At 40.1% G+C, this 24,646-nt stretch overlaps 2 protein-coding genes across 2 annotated transcripts in view; both read left to right on the forward strand.

Annotated features, from left to right (window-relative positions):
* Positions 1-3,631, forward strand: part of PHKA1 (phosphorylase kinase regulatory subunit alpha 1) — a 204,120-nt gene extending 200,489 nt beyond the window's left edge. The window contains exon 32 of the mRNA XM_056130113.1: positions 960-3,631. Within this exon, the coding sequence (XP_055986088.1) occupies positions 960-1,133 (174 nt within the window). The 3' untranslated portion in view covers positions 1,134-3,631. The remainder of the gene's footprint in view (positions 1-959) is intronic.
* A 7,083-nt stretch (positions 3,632-10,714) lies between these two features.
* HDAC8 (histone deacetylase 8) overlaps positions 10,715-24,646 on the forward strand; it is a 425,847-nt gene continuing 411,915 nt past the window's right edge. Inside the window, exons 1-4 of the mRNA XM_056130090.1 lie at positions 10,715-10,871; positions 11,382-11,434; positions 14,623-14,753; positions 16,071-16,212. Of these exons, the coding sequence (XP_055986065.1) occupies positions 10,761-10,871; positions 11,382-11,434; positions 14,623-14,753; positions 16,071-16,212 (437 nt within the window). The 5' untranslated portion in view covers positions 10,715-10,760. The remainder of the gene's footprint in view (positions 10,872-11,381; positions 11,435-14,622; positions 14,754-16,070; positions 16,213-24,646) is intronic.

Genomic DNA, 24,646 nt, shown 5'->3' on the forward strand with positions numbered 1-24,646 from the left:
CCTAGTATTGAATTCAAGTCGGCCACATACAAGGCAAGTGCCTTACCCCCTGTAATGTTTCTCTGTTATCAAGATATAACCCTTTTTAGGTGTGGACTCCAGCTTGGAACACTTATGGTATATTTAAATTTAATTGATTTAGAAATAATGACTAAATACAAAATACAGTAATATACACCAAATCCTTGATACTGGCAGGGTTCAGATCAAAGTACCTTTTGGTAAATTTTATTTAACATTTAAAAAATTTAAAATTGGGGCTGGAACGATAGCACAGCAGGTAGGGCATTTGCCTTGCACGCAGCTGACCAGGGTTCGATTCCCAGAATCCCATATGGTCCCCCGAGCACCGCCAGGAGAGATTCCTGAGTGCAGAGCCAGGAGTAATCCCTGAGCATTGCCAGGCGTGACCCAAAAAGCAAAAAAAATTTGTAAATAATAAAAATTTCAAAAGTATCTTTAGAGGGATCTATAAGTTGATATTTAACTTTAATGATTACTACTCAATTACCTTTCAGAAGTTATAACAAAATTCAAATTAATCTTTAGAAACATTTTTATGATTTGGAGATCTCATGAAAAGTTCATGGATTAGAAACTCATCTTTGTGGCCGGAGCAGTAGTACAGCGGGCAGGGTGCATGCCTTGCACACAGCCAACCAGGGTTCAGGGCCCGGTATCCTATATGGTCCTCTAAGCACCACCAGGAGTGATTCCTGACTGCAGAGCCAGGAGTAGTCCCTGAGCATCACCAGTGTGACCCCAAAAGCTAAAAAAGTCTCATATTCTCTGTTTTGCATATAACCCTTATCCCCTTCCTGGGTAGATAGTCTAGGGTCCAGTTGTTAGCTGGTTTTGGGGGTGGTAGTGGGTTCTGAGTTATCCTTATCAGGATTTAAATTTGTAGGATTAGTAATTTTTCCTTTCCTCTGTGTTCTCCCACCCTTAAAAACAAACAGAAAACCCTCGGCGCAGATGATATCATGTTGGCAAAGGATCCTGCATCTGGCATCTGTACTCTTCTGTATGACAGTGCACCCAGTGGCAGGTTTGGCACCATGACCTACCTCTCCAAGGCAGCTGCCACCTACGTGCAGGAATTCCTGCCCCAAAGTCTATGTGCCATGCAATGAGGCCTTTGAGCCCTGGCTGCTGGAGGGCTTTTGAAAGCTGGTCCCTGCCTTAGTTGATTGTACAAGAAACTTAAATGTGATTACCTGATCACTCCCACCCTGCCCCCTTTCCCCTCCCCCACCCACAAACTGTATTGGTAAACTAGTTGCTTTAGAAGAAGTGAACTCTCACCTGGAAACTGATGCTCACACAGGTGTTTCAGTACGGGCCTCCATTTTTTTTATGGTTCATAGAAGCTTGCATGCATTTTTATTCTCTCAGTCTATTACCAGCTTAGTTTTCTAACTTCTGTCTGGGGAGAAGGTACTAATGATAACTTATTCTAGAAGTTTGCTTTTTCTTATATTGGCTACATTGTATGTTTAAGGGAATGGGGGCTGAAATATTATCTTAAGTGAGGAAACTCAAAATTATTGGATTTTATGCTGCTATAAATTGGAAATTGTATTCTAAGTGCCTTATCTTTGGAAAAGAAAGTACTCATGGGTCCCTTTTATACTCATATGTGGCCTCATACTGAGTAACCTCACAACTGTGTAGAATTACTGTCATCACACATACTCTCATTTTTAACCATATTTCTTACTCTCCCTCTGTGAAGCATCAGTAAAAGCACATACGATGTGTATATTTAAGGATTTCTATATTAACACTGGAAATCATACTTTATGAAGATTGCTGGTTTTCAGATATAGTTGCAATAGAAAATGTATAATAACCCAGAGAAATGGAACATGGAATTTAGTCAATCTCAGAGAGAAAGGATGATGAAAAGGATATCTCTGGTTAATGTCTTTTATCTAAGAGAGCAGAGAGGGAATCAAAAAATGGAGAGCCGTATGCACCCAATTTGTATTTCTGAAGAGTGGTCCAACACACACAGACACACACAGACACACACACACATACTACATTGAATCAACTATCTTTGCCAAAGAGCAGTCCAACAATTGAATCTATTCCTGCTCCACTGACCACTCTTTCCTTATCCTTATCTGGATCTGTCTCAGTTCCCTACTCATGGCAATATGCAACCTCTCCCTCCCAAATTCCTTGTCCTCCCATTTGTTCATAAACGCTTTCACTTATATTTCCACTTCCTAATTCTAGAACTCATGTCCATGTGTATCTTGGAACCTGTATAAATAACTGCATTTTTGTGTCTCTAAGTACACATGTAAATTTTTCTGAAAGTAAATTATTTTGATGTGTCTGTATATCTATATATATATATCTGTATTCGATGCACTGGGTTGGCATGTAAATATAAATGTTATGTGTGTGAGCGGGAGGTGTGCCTGTATCCTTAAGCTGACACACAAAGGTTAGTGGAAGAATCCTGAAGTCCTTTTCATTTGTCCCATGTGTAGATTGTTTCTCCTCTCTGTTTTAGTCAGTTTAGGAAGATATAATAAAAATTCCAGACACAGTAACAACAAAGTCTCCAATGGAGACGTTACTGGGCCCGCTCGAGCAAAATAAAAATTCCATACACTCTGTTGCTTAAACAACAGGAATTTATTTCTCATGATTCTGGAGTCTGGGAAATCCAGGATTGAGGTATCACCAGAATCTGGGTAGTTGGGTTAGGGCCCTTTTCCCAATTTTCAAGCAGCTCCCTTCTTGCTGTATCTCCACAATAGAGAGCACTTAGGTCTTTCCCTCTTCTTATAAGCATATGAATTCCATGAGGGGGGTGTGCTTCACCTTCATGACTTTATATAATCCTAATTACCTTCCGAAGGTCCCACTTCTGAATGCCATAATATCAGGGATAAAGAATTCAACATTAGAAACTTTGGCTACACAAACACTCAATTCATAGCAATTTCCTTTACCTGATTTTTTTCTGTAAACTTGGCTAGTTTTGCTGTTTTCACTCAGTGAACTCCTACTACAGTCCTCTCAGTTCCCTCCAGTTTTGGGGCGGCGGGGGGTTATAGATGATTTTTTCAAAAAATGAGGATGGGTGATTCTCTAAATAAATATTAGTCAATGACTCTCTTATAAATCCACTTGAGTAAGTAAGCACTGGATATAGGGTAATAGAAAATCAATAATGAACACAAAGAGAAGATGATCAACCTTTTCAGCAACTCCCTTGAACCAAATGGAAACACACAGTAAGTAGCTTACTGATTATGTGATTTTTCCTAAAACTATCTCTTCACTGGAATATGCAGAAGTATGCAAGTATACACAACTTTAAAGAATATATCATGAGGTACTCGAGGTAAAATCACCACTCTCTCCCACATTAATTTTCCTGAACTGACACTGATGATTGTGTTTCTCTGGGTTTTAGCAAAGTATCTGTCATTGTGTTCCTCTTACAGTACTGTTTTAAAGCGAATTTTGGGAAAACTCAATTCATATTTTGTGATTTTTAGATATTAAAAAATGTGTTGGATAAAAGCAGCAATGCATTGGAAACAGAATAAAGAATTAGAATTTCCAATTAAATTATGTGTAGTGCTAATGTGTAAAATTTTATGTGTGTTTTATTACTGTCGTTTATTTTATGACTCTTTATATCTACCACATTTAATTTACAGTAGAGTCAGTGTTCACTAATTTGGTCAAAATGTGATAAATTAATCCATGCTATATAGTATCCATGTATCCATGTAGTGTATAGGGGCTGGAATAATAGCACAGCGGTAGGGCGTTTGCCTTACAAGTGGCCAACATGGCCGACCCGAGTTCGACTCCTCCGCCCCTCTCAGAGAGCCTGGCAAGCTACCGAGAGTATCTCGCCTGCACAGCAGAGCCTGGCAAGCTACCCGTGACGTATTCGATATGCCAAACACAGTAACAACAAGTCTCACGATGGAGACGTCACTGGGCCCGCTCGAGCAAATCCATGAACAACGGGAGGACCGTGACCGTGATAGTATATAGATCCTACATATGTATAGTGTATAGGATCTGTACACTATATGGATACTATATATCTATATAGTGTATAGATACTATATATATCGTATATAGATACTATATACTCTATAGATACTATGTAGTGAAAATGTAATTTTGCTATAATGCAAATCCTGGCATATTGCAGTAACAGCAAGTCTCACAAAGGAGATGTTACTGGGCCTGCTCGAGCAATTCGATGAACAATGGGAGGACCGTGACCATGACCGTGATCGGCAAATCCTGGCAAGCTACCCTTGACATATTCAATATGCCAAACATAGTAACAATTGTCACAATGGAGACGTTACTGGGCCCGCTAGAGCAAATCAGTGAACAATGACAGTGACAGTAGCAAAGTGATAGTTTTATTGTGTAAATGCCTAATTAGTCAAACTGGTGTCACTAAATTTCAGTGAATTTATTGATGTCTTTAAGAAATCTGTTCTGATGAATCGAAGACTGGTTTTTACTCAGTATTAAGATTCTGTGCAAATGGTATTTCTGCACTACTAAAGAACACTTAAAAATTGTTCATTTTCTGAAGTATCACAAATAGTTGGCAGAATCTTATTTATTCATTGGCCTTTTGGGTAACAAGAGAAGATATATCTGGCAAGACATTGTTTAATATCTCTGTAATCCCATTCCGTTAATTTCTATTTCCTCAATAAAACTCCTTTCCTTCTAAGAAAAAATGTAATTCTATATTCTATGAACTTAATTCAGGGGGGGAGGCAAAAATACTTTGTAAACACAGCTCATAAAAACATGTTGTCCTATTTTGTTCTTACCTGATACCTGGGCTGGAGCGATAGCACAGCGGGTAGGGCGTTCGCCTTACAAGCGGCCAACATGGCCGACCTGAGTTCGATTCCTCCGCCCCTCTCGGAGAGCCCGGCAAGCTACCGAGAGTATTCGATATGCCAGACACAGAAACAACAAAGTCTCCAATGGAGACGTTACTGGGCCCGCTCAAGCAAATCGACGATCAACGGGAGGGCCTTTACCTTTTTACCTTTACCTGATACCTAATACCCATACGAAGGCCTTAGAGATAAATACAGTGTTTTCTGTATTTACTTATATTTTCTTATTGAACTTGAATGACCTTATGTCTTTATTTACCTATTACAGTCCCCATTTATGACTGTTGTCGTGGCATAATTATTAATAGCACTCCTTGTCACTCTCAAAAGCTTCCCAGTTTGGATGATGTGGTCACTCTATATTTAGCAAAAATACAATCTTAAGTCTAGGCATAAAAGCTGCCAAGAACCTGTTCTCAAACCACAAGTAGTACTCCCATCGTAGTGGTGGTGGTGTGGGGTTGATACTAATAGTATGGGGTGGAAGACTTTTTTTAAAAACTTTTAAAAAATGATTCAGGTTCTGTGATTTACAGTATTGTTTATGATGGTTTCCCAAGCACATAATTCCAATAACACAACCATCACCAGTGTAGCCATCTTCCTCCTCCAAGGAACTTAATACACCTCCCTTTCAAGTCTCCTCAGCACCATTCAGCTGTTTGAGTCAGTTCAGGAGGGACACTTTTTTAAACTATTAAGAAGTATTTGGTTTAGTCCTTAAAACAAATAGTGATCAATATTTCAGTGGTCAGAACAGGACAGTGCAAAACATTGTTGCACAAGTACTTTCCATGACTTTCTTCTTCATGGTCTCCCTGTGATATGCTGTTTTCATCTACATTTTACAGATGACTGAACTGAGAGACTGAGTATTTAAGCCAATTGTATGAAACCAAATAGCTAGTAAGTGGTAGGACTGTGGTATGAAGCCATGCATTTTAACTCTGGAATTCACATTCTCAACACTCCAAGTACAAGACACTAGGAAGTGGTATAGAAACAAGGGCTTTCTGTTCAGTACCTTTGAGGCATCACTGGGCAGATTGTGGAATGCACAAAGAAGGTGCCTTAAAGAGATTTGCTTTAATTTTGTTTTCTTGGCCTTCTGCCTGTTTCTGTCAGAAAACAAGGGCTCGGAAAAACACCAAAAGGGGAGGCAAAGACCAGCCTGCGACTTTGCTTGTTCAAAGTCAGTTAGGGGGACTGGAGTGATAGCACAGAGGGTAGGGTGTTTGTCTTGTACGCGGCCGACCCGGGTTCGATTCCCAGAATCCCATATGGTCCCCCAAGCACCACCAGGAGTAATTCCTGAGTGCATGATCCGGGAGTAATCCCTGTGTAATGCTGGGTGTGACCCAAAAAGCAACAAAAAAAAAGGGAAAAAGTAGGTTAGATCAGTTTGGATAGAGAAGCCAATGATAGTTGTAAATGATCACTCTGAGCAAGAATTGAATGCTGAAAATAGTAAATAAATATTCATGATAACCTTTCAGTACCTTACTGCAAACCATTACAGTGAAAAGGAGAGAGAGAGCGAGAGTGAGAGTGTGAGCAAGAGTGAGAGAGTGAGCAAGATAGAGAAAGGTGCCTTTGGAAAGGGAGAGGCAGACGGCGTGAGGAGGTGCAATGGGGGGAAACTGGGGACATTGGTGGTGGGAATTACACACTGGTGAAGGGATGGATGTTGGAATATTAAAAATAACTTCTGAAAGATTAAAAAATCCCAAAATTACCATTAGCCAACATTCTCACGAAGCAGTGGATGGGGATTCCTTTTTTGCACATCCAACTCAGCACTGATAGACTCTGTCCTTTTTAATGTGTGCCAACCTCACTGATGTGAGGTGATATTTCTTGTTATTCTGATTTGCAGTTCTCTGATAATACGATGGATAGCATTTTTTTAGATACCTATTTTCCTCTATGTCTTATTTAAAGAAGTGTCTGTTCATCCCTTCTCCCCATTTTTATTAATATTTAATTAAGAAATAAATCAATATTTTATTAAATATTTTGTTAATCTTTTTTCTTATTCATATCTACAAGTGTTTATATGTCTTGGATATTAACCCATTGTCAGATGAGTGGTGGGAGAATATTTTTCCCATACTGTGAGGTGTCTTCTAGTCATTTTTTCTTTTGTGGTGCAGAAGCTTCTTAGTCTTTTAGTAAAGAAACTTAATGAGACAACAACAAATGGCCAAGGGTCACTTGAAGAGTTGGTCTACAGATCTGAGCTTCCTTGGGAAGGGGGTGGGAGAGAATTCTTTGGGTGATGGTGGGAAGCAGCCACTTCTGGTGGTGGGTATTGGAGTGATATATGCATGAAATTATCATTGACAGTACCTCAGTAAATATGGTGGCTGTTGTGGGGTGTTACCATTAGCATGAACAGTAGAGGAAAATCAGTCAGGTGGCTTGCTCAGAATCATCCTGCCAGTAAACTTGGAGCCAAGATTTAACCTGTTTCTCGTGACCTTAAATACTCTGATTGGGGCCAGAAGGATAGTATAGAAGGCAGGGTGCTTTCCTTGGATGTGGCCAACCTGGGTTTCATCCAGGTACCCTATGTGGTCACTCAAGCCCCATGAGGAGTGATAAAAAAGAAGATACTTGGGGTGAGAAGTATATTACAGTTTCAAGAAATTGAGAGTTTTAAGAAGGAAGACCTTGTAACAATGTATTACAAAAAGGTCACACTATCCTCTGTCATTAGGAGCACAGAACTAGGAGTCAGCCCTTAGTACTGCCAGGTGTGTCATCAAAACAAAAAAACACCCCCCAAATTATCTGACTGGAAATCAGTTAGAGATTTCTTTCTAGTATAAGGACCCTATAGGCGTCAAGTCTGCAGGAAATTTGAGGTTAGGGGCCTGTGGTATAGTATGTGCTCTGTGCTAATCAAGATTAGGACAGCATCCTTGTGAGTTTTTCTGTAGAAACATGCTGTCAGTGTATCTGTTTCCATAGTTATCTTGCCACATTGTATGTCAAACCAAGATACTAGTTTGAGTTTAGAACTGATGTTCAAGTGATGCAATCTTCAACTAACCTGTTGCTAGATCTGAAAGAATGTAGAAAAAAATCGATTTTAATGTCAAGAATATCAGTCTGTATTTTAGGGTGTCAGTTGTTATTCTGTATCCTGCCCTATTCCTTCCTCTGCTCATACAGGAAGGCACAATAGGACAAGTTCCATTTCCTTCTTGTCATTGACATCCTGTCATGATTTTCTCCTCCAGCCAAAATATATGCCTCAGATCCTCTGTCCTTGCTGTCTATAAACATACATATTTCTCTGTTTTCCTAAAAGTCATTTCTGGCTCTGACATCACTTCAGGCTAATATATTAAGTCACTTTCAAAGTCAAATTTTTTTATAAAAGAATCTGTACTTGACAATTTTGACCTCACTCATTACAATTTGACTTCCTTCCCTACCTTACCCTTTATTTCCTATAGCAACAAGGAGCTCTTAATGGTATTTTGATCCTTTCGTAATACATTGTTACTAGGTCTTCCTTCTTAAAACTCTGCACTCAAGAATCATTCCTGACGGTCACAGGGGACCATATGAGATACTGGGAATCAAACTAGAGTCAGTTGCATGCAAAGCAAGCACCCTACCCACTGTAATATCTCTCCAGGCCCAAACCCCAAATACTTTTTTGCATTTTTTTTTCTCTTCTTAACTTCCACAAACAGGTGTTTTCCAAAATTGCACTTTTCTTCCTGGATCAAAGATGGTGTGGGGAAAGGTTTTGAAACAAGGGGTTTTTTTTTGTGGCTGACTCTGGTGGCTTCAAGAAAAATTAATTATAGGTTAGCAAGACTTTAAAAATGCCCAGGGAGAGAGCTCAATGGCTAGAGCTCCTGCTTTGCTTGTACATAACCCCAGTTCAATCCCCTAACACCACCTACACCCACCATCTACGTCTACCTATGCCCACCTTGGTGGCCCCCAGCACCAGTGGGCCTGAATATTGAATTGACTCAATGGCAACTGAATAGATGTTGGTGTCTTTATTGAGCCAAGGGGGAAACCAGGAGTTTAGTTCTTTTTTTTTCTTTTTGGGTCACACCTGGCGATGCACAGGGGTTACTCCTGGCTCTTCACTCAGGAATTACTCCTGGCGGTGCTTAGGGGACCATATGGGATGCTGGGACTCGAACCCCGAATGGCCACGTGCAAGGCAAACGCCATACGCGCTGTGCTATCACTCTATCCCCAGGAGTTTAGTTCTTAAATGCAAAGTTAGATTTTGCCATTAGATATCCCAGTAGATAAAACCATGTTACGTGGGTTATATCAGCTACTCATTTAATGGCCTCTTCTCTATATGGGGAAAATGGGTTTAGAAACTGTCTAAAACCACTGATCCATTAAACCTAAAGCGTTCTTCCTAACATGTTTTACAATAAGACTAATGTTTTGCCCTTGTTGAATTTCTCTTCATTCCCTCTTCCTTATATTGTTGCTACTACTCTGTCTTCCCCAAGCTTTAAATTTGAGTTTCTAGTAACTCTTCTCTAATATTTAAGTAGAAAGGAATTCCTATTGTTGAACCTACCCTGTGCATTATTTCCTCCTCTCTGTTTCTTTTGCCCTCTTCTTAGTTTAAAGTATCATTGCATCATTATTTCTTTTTGTTTGTTTTTGGTTTTTTTTGGGGGGGGGCATACCGGTGATACCCAAGGCTTGCTTACAACTCTGTGCTCAGGAACATTACTGGCAGTGCTTGGAGGCGATTCCATATGTGATTCCAGGGATGGAACCAAGACAGGCCACGTACAAGGCTAGTGCCTTAACCCCTATATTATCCTATATTTATATATGAGGCCATAGGAGCCCCCAGGATTCTGGAAATAATTGATGGGAATTCCAAGCCTGCTAGGATTCTCTTTACTGTGTGGCCCTTCACACCAAACCTACATTTCCCAAACCTTTGTATGGCTGAAGAAGCAAAAAGACGGAGGCAAAAAATACTGAAGCTTCCAGGAATCGTTGTAAGTATCTGCTTCTACCCTTACTCGACATGATTTTTCAATGAGTAATTTGAGATCCTTATCTGATTGGGATCTACAAGTACTCTCCTTAGTAACAGCAGCCTCTTGGGGGAAAATGTTCGCTTTTTTCAGAGTAAATTATTGATATTTTAACTCTTACATGAACACGGGTAGTTAATGATGAAAAGCAATTAACTAAAGTAGCAGCACGGAATTACTGTATCAAGTTTTCAGACCGTTTGTACCATTCATTGTATCTCCGCTCCCCCACCTTAAGAACGCGACTGATAGAGCTGCATGGTGCTGCACTCATCGTAAATAAATCGAGTCTATCCTTTCATGGATTTTTGACTCGGTTTATAAAAAGTCAAGGGTGCCTTTTTTTTAATCTTTGAGCGCTAAAACTCAAACCCGAAGCTTTTGTAGTAATTAGCTGCGGCTCTTCCGCTGTTCCAACCCCCTCAAAACTACATTTCCCAGCATGCTCTGTAGCAGGTCTGACCTCTTTTCAAATGGCCCCGTAGGGCAACAAGGATGGTTAGAATTAACTGTGCAGATTTCTGCCATAAAGAATATCTATCCTAATTGTCAGTTATTTGGGCTTTCTTTATTCTCCGGCCTCCCGTGTTTTGAGCTATGCTCACTAAATGAGGGGGTTCCTGACTGGCAAGGCCCATGAAGAAGAGCGTCTCCGGTAAATCACAAGCAAGAATAGGAAGGAATGTTGACCAGGGAGCACCCCTGCGGCCGAACAGAGGAGCAGGAACCTGAGCCCGGGCTGAGTCTGAGAAAAGCCGGATCCAGACGGTGGCTTCGGAACATTTGGAAGAAGATGGAGGAGCCAGGGAAACCTGCCTACAGTGGGCATTCGCTTCCCCCAGTTTACATCTATAGTCCTGAATATATCCGCATGTGCGACTCCTTGGCCAAAGTACCCAAACGGGTAAGGACGGTTGGGATGGTAGACTGGGCTTTTACAGGTAGGAATAGGGAACGGTCGATTTGAGGGCATTCGGAAGCGGAAAGGTGAATACACTGGGGAAAATCTTCACCAGAAATTTGGACAGCTATACCAGGTGATAGAGGAAGTGTTTTCTTCTAGTTTTGAGAGCGGGGCTTTTAGCACCCGGCTCCAAAAGACAGGTGGAGGAGCTGGGGAGAGCGCGGCATGGAGACATTTCTACGAGGAATATACTACTAGGGATTTCTACTCCAACGGATCCCTGAAGTCGTTGGAGAAGAACCCGTAGAGGTGTATTCCATCACCTCATTAAAAACCCGTGCTTTTTGCCTTAGCGATGTGGATACTTGGTATTAAATTGTCTAAGGTGCTTTGTGACTGTAACAGTACCCTGAAAAATGACGCGAAAAGTTACTTTGTTTGGGATGGTTAAGTCAGCGAACTTAAACATTTAAGAGACTATTTATGTCTTTCTTTTGCTGATCTTTTCAGGCCAGTATGGTACATTCTTTGATTGAAGCATATTCACTGCATAAGCAAATGAGGTAAGTTGCCATTCCCCAACAAAGCGAGGAACATAGGTATTCCCAGTCTTAATGTCCTGCTTCACAGTGGGACTAATTAGGGAGAGTAGGGCATTATTTAGCCTTTTGTAATTCACATTGTTTGTAATCTGCCTCTAAACTGGTTTAAAGGTCTTGAGTTAAGAAAACTTGAAAGAAGTGCTTGAAGCAGTTTTAGTGGCTACTGAAAATGGGACCTTATTATTCAGGGTGAAAGTAGTGAAGGTGTAGATGCTTTGTGGAGATTTTGAGTTGAATAGTTTTGTAATACTAAAATTAGGAGTTGGGGGGACCTTTTCAGCTTGGGAGTTCTGGGGATTGCCCCAGGCTGGATCTCAGGATGTTGGGTTAAAACTTTTAAGCACTTTATTTAATACTTTAAAACACTTTATAACCTTCAAACTTTGCATGCTTGGGGGCTAAGGGGACATTTTCATGGTACTCAGCTGGCACAAAACTGGTTTGGTGGTTGAGTACTCTGGTCCAGCAGTGATGGAAGGCAGCACAGCCACACCTGACTGGCAGTACTGGAGTGGGGGTGGATGGGCTTCAGCGCCAGAGGTGGAACTCAGGGATTAAGGCATATTAGACAAGACTCCAGCTTTTTCAGCTGTCTCCCCAGACACCGCCACTGCCACCGCTATCATAGCTACACTTTAATGAGTAGACCTGGAGATAAATCAAGGCCAAACAAAATGTCCACAACCATATCCTTACTCAGCAGAGAGTGAAGCCCATATCTTGTTTGTTTGTTTGGGGGCCACGATGCCAATGCTTAGGGGTTACTCCTGGATTTGCATGGATTTGCACTCAGGAATTATGCCTGTAGGTGCTTGGGGAACCGTGTGGGATACTAGGAAGCAAACTATCCTTCCAGCCCCCTAAACACTTCTCTTTAATGAGTTTGTGAGAAAATAGCTGCCACACATAGGATTATTTGTAATTGTTTGTAACATTTTTTGGCTAAAAGGTATCCATCCTTACCAGCTAGTGCTTTATGCTCCAGTAATCTCCTAGAAGGGAAAATAGTGTAATAAGATTCAAATTTTATGTTATTATTTATAACAATTTTTATTTAGAGTCCTTTCTTTTGAAGAGCTGGGCCACACCCAGAAGTGTTCAGGGCTTAATCCTGCCTTTATGCTCAGGGATTCCTTCTGGCAGTTCTGGGGGACCAATGTTTGATGCCAAGGATTGAATCCCAGATTGGTCACATACAAGCCAAGTGCCTTAACCCCTGTACTACCTCTCAGTTCTCAATTAAGTGCTTTTTTTAGGAAATGATTTTCAACTATTTTTTTGACCCATATGGTTGGTAAACAAAAAATATGGCATGCCTTCCATTAAAGTTACTCAAGATTTCAAAAAGTAGCTTTACAATAAATTTTAAGTCAAAGGAAAACTATCCTTGCTGATAAGTAGGGATGCTTTTTGTAGATATTTTATTATATAAGTGGAAGGTTGCTAAGGCTTAGAAACATACTTCCCAAAAGAACTGAAAAAAAGTATTTAAACGGCTTTATCACATTTGAGAGTGTAAACAAGTTATTTTGAAGAAGCAAGGTTCCTCAAACTAATCTGTGTATATTTGATTTTTGAGTCTGAGGTATATAGCCTAGAGAGTTGTATTAATTCATAACAAACTAATGGCTTTTTTTCTATTCAGGAAATATAAAAACCCACTACTGCCTTCTTATGACTAGGTAGTTTCTTCTTTAACTCGAATGTGCCTGTGAATCATCTTATTAAATTGTGAATTCTGGGGTCCAGAGCAGTAGTACGGCCTGTTAAGTACATATTTCTTATGCAGCCCACCCAGATTTAATCCCCAGCACTGCTTTATAATCCCCTGAGCACAACCAGGAGTAATCCCTAAGCACAACTGTGTGTGGCATCAAAAACAAACAGCAAACAAATAAAAATTCTTATCCTGTATGGGGGGGGGGGGTGAGGCTGACATTTTGTCAGTCTAACAAGTTCCCAGGTACTGCTGCTTCTGATAGTCCACACACCACCCCTCTTGTGGTTTACAGAATAGTAGTGGCAAAGGTGGAGTCAGGAAGAGGAAATGGGAAATAGATATCCTGAGATTACAAGTGATAAGTTCTGTTGTTAGATTAGTACCCTGTATTTTCAGTCATTTCTTCTTGTCACCTCTTGTGGAGTGCTGATTGAGAACTTCTGAGCAAAACCCAGTTCCTACCCTTTCCCCCTTTCTTCTATTCTTCTGAGAAGCAAATATGAAGCACCAAATGTAAAAACCTTTTTTTAAACCTTAATATCGAGAATGATGAATGTTAACACAAAACATTTTGTACAAGATACCATTTAAGCTTCACATAGACTCCTAAGTTTTCTCCATGTTACAGATGTGGAAACTGGGCTACAGAACAGTCAGAATAACCAAGGATCTAGAACTGGCAATGCAGACCTAAAAAGGAAAATATTCCTCTGGCTCCTAATTAAAAATCTTTGACCAGGGCTGGTGAGATAGCCCAGGGATTAAGGCACTTGCCCTTCATAAAGCCAACTTTATGAACGGTTTAATCCCCAGAACCACTAGCACCGCCAGGAGATATCTGAAAAAAAAATAATCCCTGAGCATTGCTGGATGTGTTCCCTATTCATGACAGTATAAATTAAAATGTCTTTTCAAATAACTCAATTGAAAATTTTATGTGATACAGTTGGGAGCTGATTCAAATGCAAGTATATCTACTGGTTTGTCATGAAAATTGTTAACTCAGTAAGTAAAATTTGCCCCCTACCTGATTTATTTAAATTAAATGTACTCATTTTAATCTCTCTATAAGCTCAAGGGGAAAATCTAGCCTCTCATCACTTCTTAATGGAATCATTACCATAAATGTAAGTAAATCACATCTATACAGTATAATGGAGAAACAATGTTTTTTAAATAAAAATAGTATTATTTAGAAAATATGAATGAAAAAGAGGGGACCCCATCAAGAAAAGAAAGGAATTACAGATCCCAAGTTGGGATGCAGGTGATTCTGAAATGGAATGCTTCGAACCGAATGCATTTGTTACTTTACTGAGACCAGAAGTGGGGAGTTATATTTTCTACTCCTGCTTATATAGCTGACTCGTGCTTACAGCATGCTGTGGGTTTGACTTATGCCTTTATCTTTGTTCTCTGTTATTATTAGGATAGTTAAACCCAAAGTGGCCTCCATGGAGGAGATGGCCACCTTCCACACCGATGCCTATCTGCAGCATCTCCAGAAGGTCAGCCAGGAAGGAGATGATGATCATCCGGACTCCATAGAATATGGGCTAGGTAAAGTCATTACCATGCAGGCATGAGAGGTGGACACCCTTGATTTATTCACAGGTTTTGTTTGTTTTTGTTTTCGGACCATACCTGGCAATGATCAGGTTTTACTTATGGTAATACTCAGGGGACCACATTGGATGCCAGGGTTCGAACCAACTTAGGCCATGTGTTAGGCAAAGATCATACCTGTTATGCTGTGGCTCTGGCCTAACAGTTACTTCATTTTTAAGTAACTCTCCTGATGCTCTTTAATACTGTTTCACAATTTGGTAAGCACAATTGTAATCTCTTGGTTTAACCAGATATGTCTCACTCAACAAGCAAACCAAGTATATGAATTGAGCAAAACTGAATGATGAATTAGATGGGGGAAACCTTCCAGTTGCTTAAGCCCAAATTACAGATGACTGGATGGTAGGAAAGGATATTATACATAATTGAGGAACAGCCAGTGGAAGAAACAGACAAGTGAAGGTGAGATGTAAAGGAGTAGGAGCCTGTGTCCTGTCCAGGTACCCTTCTCTTCCTTGTCTTCACCAACTTGGAAGTTCCCTAAACTCTCTCCTTTTTAATTTCTTTTTTGTTTTGTTTTGGAGGTTTCTTTACATAGGCTTGATTAATTAAATCATTGGCTATTTTTAATGATTGGACTCTGTCTCCAACCCGCTTCCCCTCCCTGGAGGTCAGGCGGGAAGTCTGAAAGTTACAACCCTCTAGTCTAGTGGTAGCTTCCCTCACAACTAGCCACCATCCTTAGGTCTTTTTTTTTACTTAAAATCACATCAGTAGCATGACAAAAGTCACCTCTACAGCTTTTCATAGGAAATTCCAAGAATTTTAGGAGCTGTATGCCAGAAAAAATGGTGACCAAGAAAGATCAAAATATATACAGTTGAACTTTTAAAAACTTAGGGTTAATGGTGTCAAATACACCCATACCCCATACAATAGAAAATCCATGCATAACTTTTGACTTGCCCAAAACATGTAATTTTAATAACCTCGTTTTGACTAAAAGATTAACCCATAATATAACCAGTCAGTTAACACATTTATTTCACATTGTGTATATTGTATACTATGTTCTCATAATAAAGTAAGCTAGAGCAATTAAAACTGTTATGAAAACTATAAGGAAAACATTTACTGAATCAACACTGTCAGTTTCCAGTGTCTGTTTACAGGAAAATCCACTAAGGGGTAGGTCCTGCAGTTCAAACCTGTTGCTCAGGGAACAGCTGTTTTTTTTTTATTACAAATCACATTACCCCTCTTTCTACAATTAATCTTTTAACAAGATCATCTGATGTTTGCCCTAAGGTTATGACTGCCCAGCCACTGAAGGAATTTTTGACTATGCAGCAGCTGTTGGAGGGGCTACAATCACAGCTGCCCAATGCCTGATTGATGGAATGTGCAAAGTAGCCATTAACTGGTCCGGAGGGTGGCATCATGCAAAGAAGTAAGAGAATGACTTTTCTACTTCCTGTGTCTTTCATTCAGTTTTTCGCTTATGTTCTTTCTTAGGTTTATTTTACTGGCATTTACTGTTAGACGTGTGTATATTCTTGGTATTCTGAAGAGATACACATGAAATAGATGACAGAATATGGTGTAAATTTCACTATTAAAAGTCAGGACACCGGGGCTCTATGCCTAATTTTGTAAATTTGGCTGACTTGGACAGATTACTCTCTAGACCTTTCTTCGGGAGGAAAATGGGTCAGGCTAAGGGATAAAACTTGACACTGAACTGCTTTTCAGCTTTTTGAAATTCTACTCTAGTCAAGAGACTTATGTTCACTCTAGAAATATCAAAAGAAGAATAATTGGGGAATCACATCAGTTTGCTGCGCGTTGGTTATGTGTACATGAGCTAAAGAGGTTTATCAGTAAGAAAAAAGTAACCATGGGAATCTTGAATGAGGTAAATTTTAGAGCTAGTTCTGAAAAAAGTGACAGATTTTCAAACGAGGAGAATTTATATGAATAGATGAAATAATAAGGTAGAAGAATCAAGAAAGACTTATTTATGCCATTTCTAAGGAAAGTAGCAACCAGGAGTTTTGTGTCATTCTACAGAGAAAGGGTTTAGAAACAGCTGTTCTTAGATGCTACTAGGAGTTAGTAGCACACTAACTAGGAGTTAGTGTCTGCTCTCCACACACTTGTGGTAGATTCCAACCATTGACCAGTCAGGAGGAGGATGTTTTTATCTCTAAATTTTTCTGTGATATATGAGTGAAGAGCTAGAGTGGATAGAGCGTTTGCCTTGCATGCCGCCCACCCGGATATCCCACCCGCACGGCAGAGCCTGGCAAGTTCCCTGTGGCATATTCTATATACCAAAAACAGTAACAAAAAGTCTCACAATGGAGACGTTACTGGCACCCACTCGAGCAAATTGATGAACAATGGGAGGACAGTGCTACAGTGCCATCTGAGTGAAATGAAGGCAGTTAACTATTGAAGGCACTAACCAGTTGTTCATACTATTAGCCATGATCTAAGTACTCTATGCTCTTGGACATTATTTTTCAGAATAAAATCTTGAGCACAGTTTCAACTTTTGCAAGTTAATGTGATAGGATAGACTTTGTTTTATCAAATTGAACAGAAGACAAACTATTAAAATCTAGTGAGGCAATGGAGCAGAGTTCTGGCATTTAATAATGACTTTTATGTGGCCTTAAAAAAAAGAAAAACAACCCACCTTTTGTTAGCTTCTTCACTGGTAAAAAATTAAAGGCCCTCTTTCTTTCAAACTACAGAAGAAAGTGAAAAAGCAAACTTCTCTGAACCAACCACTTTCATGCCCGTTTGGTCTTAGTAGCACATTGAGAAGAAAGGTAGTGTCATTTCATGGGAAATGCCTGCTCCTGTGAGCTAGATCTGGTTTCTGCATGTGATGCTAGATGCTGTAATGTATTTAATTCACTCCCTAATGTGTGATAGGGCTTGGGTTAATTTTCAGTGGAATGCACAGCTATCTGTTACTGCTTTTTAAATTATTTTTAATTAAAACACCATGATTTACAAAGTTGCTTATAATGTAGTTGTTTTAGGCATATAATGCTGCAACACCAGTCTCATCACCCGTGTGACCTTTTAATTTTTTATGTGTTTATTTTTAAATTTGCATTTCAATAGTGTCAATATATCTGTGACTTCTTATCACTGTTTTTCTGCTATGAGCTTGCTCTTGAGGCAATCATAGTTGCTTCAAGGCTATGTTCTGTTGAGGTGTTCAAAACAAGAAAGATAACTAGCCTATGGGCAGGACTGCACCAGAACATAGCCTAGTTATCTTTCTTGTTTTGAACATCTCAACTGATTTTGTTTGAAAACAGACACACCTATGGTGAAAGCAAAGAACAGAACTCTAAGAAATGCTCCAACTGAGGTCCAAATTTCAGGGGTATCTTAGCAATTCTAGAACCTTTCTTCAGATGGGCTGTAGACACTTAACCTACGAACCTTTTTATAAAAAAAAAATTGGTCAACTTTTTTCTTATTTGATGACAAAATGAGCCCAAATCAAAGAAGATCAGACTCAAGGGGACAAAGGGTGGTGATCACTTGAGGGAACAAGGGACAAAGGATCACAACACTTTGATGGTTGAGGCAGTAATTATATATCCATGAACTTGATTTTTTTTTTTTTGCTTTTTGGGTCACACCCGGCGATGCTCAGGGGTTACTCCTGGCTCATGTACTCAGGAATCACTCCTGGCGGTGCTCGGGGGACCATATGGGATGCCGGGAATCGAACCTGTATCGGCCATCTTGGCTGCGTGCAAGGCAAACGCCCTACCCGCTGTGCTATCGCTCCAGCCCCGTGAACTTGATTTTTTAATTAAAAAATTTCCCCCTTCTTTATTTAAACATTGTGATTTAAAAGTTATTAATGATGATTTCTTAGAGGCATTCAGTATGCCAACACCAATGCCACCACCACTGTCAGCTTTCCTCCACCATTATCTGTTTCCCTAGCCACACCTCCCTCAGCCTGCCCATGCTTCAGGCCCACAATAATTTATTTCTTACTTGCTTGGTAACACTAAATAAGCCTGCACACATATATCTAGCCAGCATGTACCTGTTATGACCATAATACTTGGCAGCTGTTCTAAAAGGTTAAATATAAAAAATTTTAAATGACATTAGGGGCTGGAACTATAGAATAGTGGCTAGGGTGCTTGCCTTGTATGCCAACTTGTACTTTATTCTTGGCACCCAATGTGTTCTCCAAGCTTGCCAGGAGTCGTCCCTGTGTGCAGAGCCTACGGTAAGCTTTGAGTACTGCTGGATGTTATGTAACACGAAAAAAGTGACACTCGAATGAGTATTAAGCATATATCTGAAGAGGGAATCTAGTTTTCCAAACTTAGGAATAAAAAAACTCACAAAGGGAAATCCTGACATATTTGTACAAGTTTCAGAAAACAACATGATCTTTTGAAGTATTGTGATGATCCAGTTAGAGAGCTCCACAGGGGGGAGCTTGTGACTGACTCCAGTTCACCCTAAGTACGCAGCAAGGAATAAACATGTATGGCACAAAGCCCCCAAAATATAAAATTTAAAAACAGACTCAAAGAAGTCTTTTTGACATTAGTACAACAAAGTATAATAGATATTTTTCCTGAGGCATTCATACAGTCTAATGTATAAGAAGAAATATGGGCAAAGTGCCACATTTACAAAGTGGCACAAATACCACTGGAAAACATAGAACATTATTTGAGCACTACTAATAAAAGAAGAACAATTAAAACCAATTGGTGGGGCCTGAGAGACAATACAGCAGAGAGGGCTCTGACCTTGTACATAGGCAACTTATATTTGACACCTGGCACCTCATATGGTACCCAGTCCTGCAAGAAGTAAGCACTAAATCAGTGTGACCCAAAAAACAAACAAACAAAAAACTCAATTGGCCGTTTCTCTTTAAGTCTGTACTTAGAAGATCTGAAAAAGATGGCACTCAGTTTGTTAATAGTAGCATGTTTTGCAACCCTTTAAGAAAGACATTTTGAGCCCAAAGCAGGCAGAAGGAAAGAGATCGTAAAACTTAGAGCAGAAATCAACGACATGGAAACCCAAAAAACAATCCAAAAGATCAATGAAACCAAGAACTGGTTCTTTGAGAAAATAAACAAGATAGAAAAACCTCTAGCAAGACTCACAAAGAAAGAGAGAGAGAACCCTAATAAACTGAATCAGAAATGAGAAGGGGGATATCACAACAGAAACCAAAGAAATTCAAAAGATCATCAGAGACTATTTGAAAGTTAGAAAAGATGAAGTCATGAAATTTACATACAAGTGGTACTGCATGGAAAGTATCATGCTAAGTGAAATGAGTCAGAAAGACAGGGACAGACATAGAAAGATTGCATTCATCTGGGGAACATAAAGTAATAAAATAGGAGACTAACATCCAAGAATAGCCAAGATAAGTAACAGGAGGTTCACTCCATGGCTTGGAGGCCAGCCGTACACGCTAGGGGAAAGGCAGCTCAGATAGAGAAGGGAGCACCAAATAAAGGGTGTTGGGAGGGTCCTCCCAGAATGGGAGATGCATGCTGAAAGTAGACTATAGACCGAACATGATTTCCACTCATTGCCTCTTTTGCAAACCACAGCACCTAAAAGGAGAGAGAACAAAAGGGAATGTACTGCCACAAAGGCAGGGAGGGAGGAGGATATGGGGGTGTGGGAGGGATACTGGGATCATTGGTGGCAGAGAATGGGTACTGGTGGAGGGATTGTATAACTGAAACCCAAGCACAAAAATTTTTAAGTCTACAACTGTATACCTCATGGTGTTTCACTATTAAAAATTTTTAAAAAAGAAAGTCTGTATGCCACGAAACAAGAGAATCTAGAAGAAAGGGATAAATTTCTGGATTCCTATAATCTCCCAAAGCCGAGTCAAGAAGATATGGAATACCTGAATAGTCCTTTTAACATCAAGGAAATTGAAACTGTAATCAAAAGTCTTCCCAAAAACAAAAGCTCAGGTCCAGATGGATTCACTAGTAAATTTTTCCAAACGTTTAAAGAGGACCTATTGCTAGTACTTCTCAAGATTTTCCAGGAAATTGAAGAAAGAGAAAATCTTCCAAACAGTTTCTATGTAGACTATATCTCTCTAATACCAAAAGGAAACAAAGAAACCACAAGAAAAGAAAACTACAGGCTGATATCCCTGAAGAACACAGATGCAAAGATTTTCAACAAAATACTAGCAAATAGAATTCAACAACTCATCAAAAAGATCATACACCATGACCAAGTGGGAATTATCCCGTGGATGCAAGGATGGTTTAACATTCAGAAATCAATCAACATCATTCATCATATCAACAAAAAAAGATAAAAACCATATGATCATATCAATAGATGCAAAGAAAGCATTTGACAAGATCCAGCACCTGTTTATGATGAAAACCCTCACCAAAATAGGTACAGAGGGGGCATTCCTCAATATAGTTAAAGCCATCTACCGCAAACCTACAGCAAGCATCATCCTCAATGGGGAAAAACAGAGAGCCTTCTCTCTTAGATCAGGGAGAAGACAAGGATGCCCATTCTCTCCACTGCTGTTCAGTGTAGTACTAGAAGTACTTGCAATAGCGATTAGGCAAGAAAAAGATATTAAGGGCATTCAGGTAGGAAAGAAAAAAAATGAAGCTCTCACTATTTGCAGATGATAGGATACTATACTTAGAGTACCCTGTAACTTCCACCAATAAATTCCTAGAAACAATAGACTTGTATAGTAAAGTTGCAGGCTATAAAATCAATACCCTAAAGTCCATGGTTTTCCTATACACAAACAGTGAGAGAGAAGAAAGCAACATGAAAAAAACAATCCCGTTCACAATTGTGCCCCAGAAAATCAAGTATCTAGGAATCACCTTAACTAAGGAAGTAAAGTACCTATACAAAGAAAACTACAAAACGCTACTTCAGGAAATAAAAGAGGACATGAGAAAATGTAAAGATATCCCCTGCTCATGGATCGGTAGAATTAACATTGTCAAAATGTCAATACTCCCCAAAGCATTGTACTAATTCATTGTGATCCCTATAATGATAACCATGACATTCTACAAAGAAATGGAGCAAACACTCCTGAAACTCATATGGAACAATAAGCCCTCACGAATAGCTAAAGCAATTCTTGGGAAAAAGAAAATGGAAGGAATCAACCTCCCTAACTTCAAATTCTACTACAAGGCAGTAATAATTAAAACAGCATGGTATTGGAACAAAGGCAGAGCTGCAGACCAAAGGAACAGGGTTGAATATACTCACATATTCCCCCAAACATATGATAATCTAATCTTTGATGAGGGAGCAAGAAATGTGAAATTGAGCAAGGAAAACCTCTTTAACAAATTGTGCTGGCAAAACTGGATGGCTACATGCAAAAGAATGGGCTCAGATCTCTGCCTAACACCATGTACAAAAGAAAGATCAAAATGGATTAAAGACCTCTACGTCAGACCAGAATCCATAAAGTACATTGAAGACAATCACAATCACAGTCACAACCATTCTGTTACTCATCAATTGCCTCGAGCAGGCCCCAGTAACGTCTCCTTCGTCCTATCCCTGAGATTTTTTTAAAAAGTGCCATATTCAAGACTCTTTCAGAGTTAGGAGAATGATACCCTTCATTGTTACTGGTATTTGGCATATTGGGTATGCCATGGGGAGTTTGCCCGACTCTGCCGTGTGAGCAGGTTACATTCGGTAGCCTGCCAGTTCAAAGTAGGAATGAGATGATAAGATGTCGCGGCCGTGCGCTTCCAGGAGCTGGGTATTATAGTCTCTGAGTTTTGGCCGTTGATGGGATTACACGGCGCCAGGGGGCCAGTTGGTGGGTGTGACCCCCGCCTACTGGAATTTGGAGGATCTGGGTAGAGGATGCTCAGCCCCAATCCGAGTAGGCTTGGAGATCTCGGCCCTGGGACCCGCGTGGCTTTGTTCCTCTGCCAGTACCTTCATGTGTGCGGAGAGTGGTCTCAGCATGGTGGTGGCTGGTTCTGGAGGTCTTCGGCTGCCAGAGCCCTGGTCGGGGCGGGGAGGAAAACTCAACTCGCTCCCCTCCAAGGGGCCCCGGCAAGGACAGTGAGGCACGGGGACAGGAGACTCTGTGCAACAGTAACTCCAAACAATAATACACATATTTAATTTAAAATATAGAAAGGGGACTATTTTTCCGGGCTCTCATTTTAGCGTAAATAGAGGGGCAGGATTTGATTGGGATACTGACTTGAATAACTAAAAACTATGGAAGTATATTTTTTATTCTATAACAACCATGAAGTATATTTTTTATATTTATTTATTGAATCACTGTGGGAAAAGTTACAAAGCTTTCAGGTTTAAGTCTCGGTCATGCAATGATCAAACACCTTTCCCTTCACCAGTACTTATTTTTCACCACCAAGAACCCCAATATATCCCCTTCCCACCCCTCCCAATGCCTGTGAGGCATAGAATTCTACTTAACACTCTATCTGTTTTGATTACATTCATTATTTTGACAAAAAATGCACCATTATTATTTAGAGTTTACACCCAACAATCAGAACTGCTGAAAAGGCATTGTAAAATAATTTGTTTTCTACAGCTGGTTATGAGAACCATATGAGAGACATATGATGATTTTGGAATTCTGATATTTTACTTATTAAGCCTGGAGATATTTCTGCCAAGAGCCAGATAATTACGAGATTGGTTTCTGTGGCTCTGGAACCATGGCTATGCTGGAGAGCCGCTCGTGGTTGGCAACTCATGACCTCGGTAGGGCATGAAGGACGAGCCGGGAACACCCTCCTTCCCATGAGGTTTCAGTTGCCCCGACACTACTGGCTCACACCAGGCTTTCCAAAAAGCTCTGAGGCAGCTGCCATCTTGCTGCCCAGGGGGAAAGAGACAGAAGGGAGCAACACCCCTTACCTCTGGGGCAGGCATGGTACTGTGGATTAACGCATAATTGAGCCTAATTTTTTTTTCTTTTTGGGTCACACCCGGCAATGCACAGGGTTATTCCTGGCTCTGCACTCATGAATTACTCCTGGCAGTGCTCAGGGGACCATATGGGATTCTGGGAATTGAACTCAGGTCGGCCGCGTGCAAGGCAAACGCCCTACCCGCTGTGCTATTGCTCCATCCCAAGAGCTTAATTTTTATATAACAAAATTGCATGATATTTCAAGATGGTATTTGTAATTTCCTGTATGACTTTTGCAGCATGAGCCTCAGGAGATTTGATTTTGTGGAAATATTGAAGGACTTTATCAGTTTTCCTTAAGGGCTTTGTACTTAATCCCTTAGTATTCTCACCACTGTTTTTAAACCACTTTAAAAATGATTGATCAAGTTTATTTTTGTCCTTGTTATTTGTGATCTGGTCAACTAGTCTATTTTATTTGTTGATTTCATCATCTTTTTTTCTGAAGTAAAACAGATTTTTTTTGGAAATTTTTGGAAGGGGAGGAGGGAGAGAAAATGAGAGAGAGTAATGCGCTCAAGAGAGAACACAGGCTTCTCCAAAGATGGAGAGAGCCACTACACACCCCAGCATGAGATATGAAAGCACACTCCTCAAGAGGGTACATGCAGGCGACACATGCTCAGGTGCCACATGTGCTTAGCCACGTGGGCACAAGCAGCACACGGGCTCTAGCAACATATGTGCCAACTTTTTATGATTTTTAATTTCACTTTGTGATATTTTTGCATGGACTTACTTATCTTACAGTCCATAAGACACAAAAAGATTGAAGAGGTAGGTCGGAGAGGTGCTGGTGTTTAATGGGGTCAGGTCTTTGAATGGAGACTGATAATAGTCATTAATTCATTCGTGCATTCCT

Source organism: Sorex fumeus, unplaced genomic scaffold (assembly GCF_029834395.1).
Source record: "Sorex fumeus unplaced genomic scaffold, SorFum_2.1 ptg000073l, whole genome shotgun sequence".
NCBI classification, from domain to species: domain Eukaryota; kingdom Metazoa; phylum Chordata; class Mammalia; order Eulipotyphla; family Soricidae; genus Sorex; species Sorex fumeus.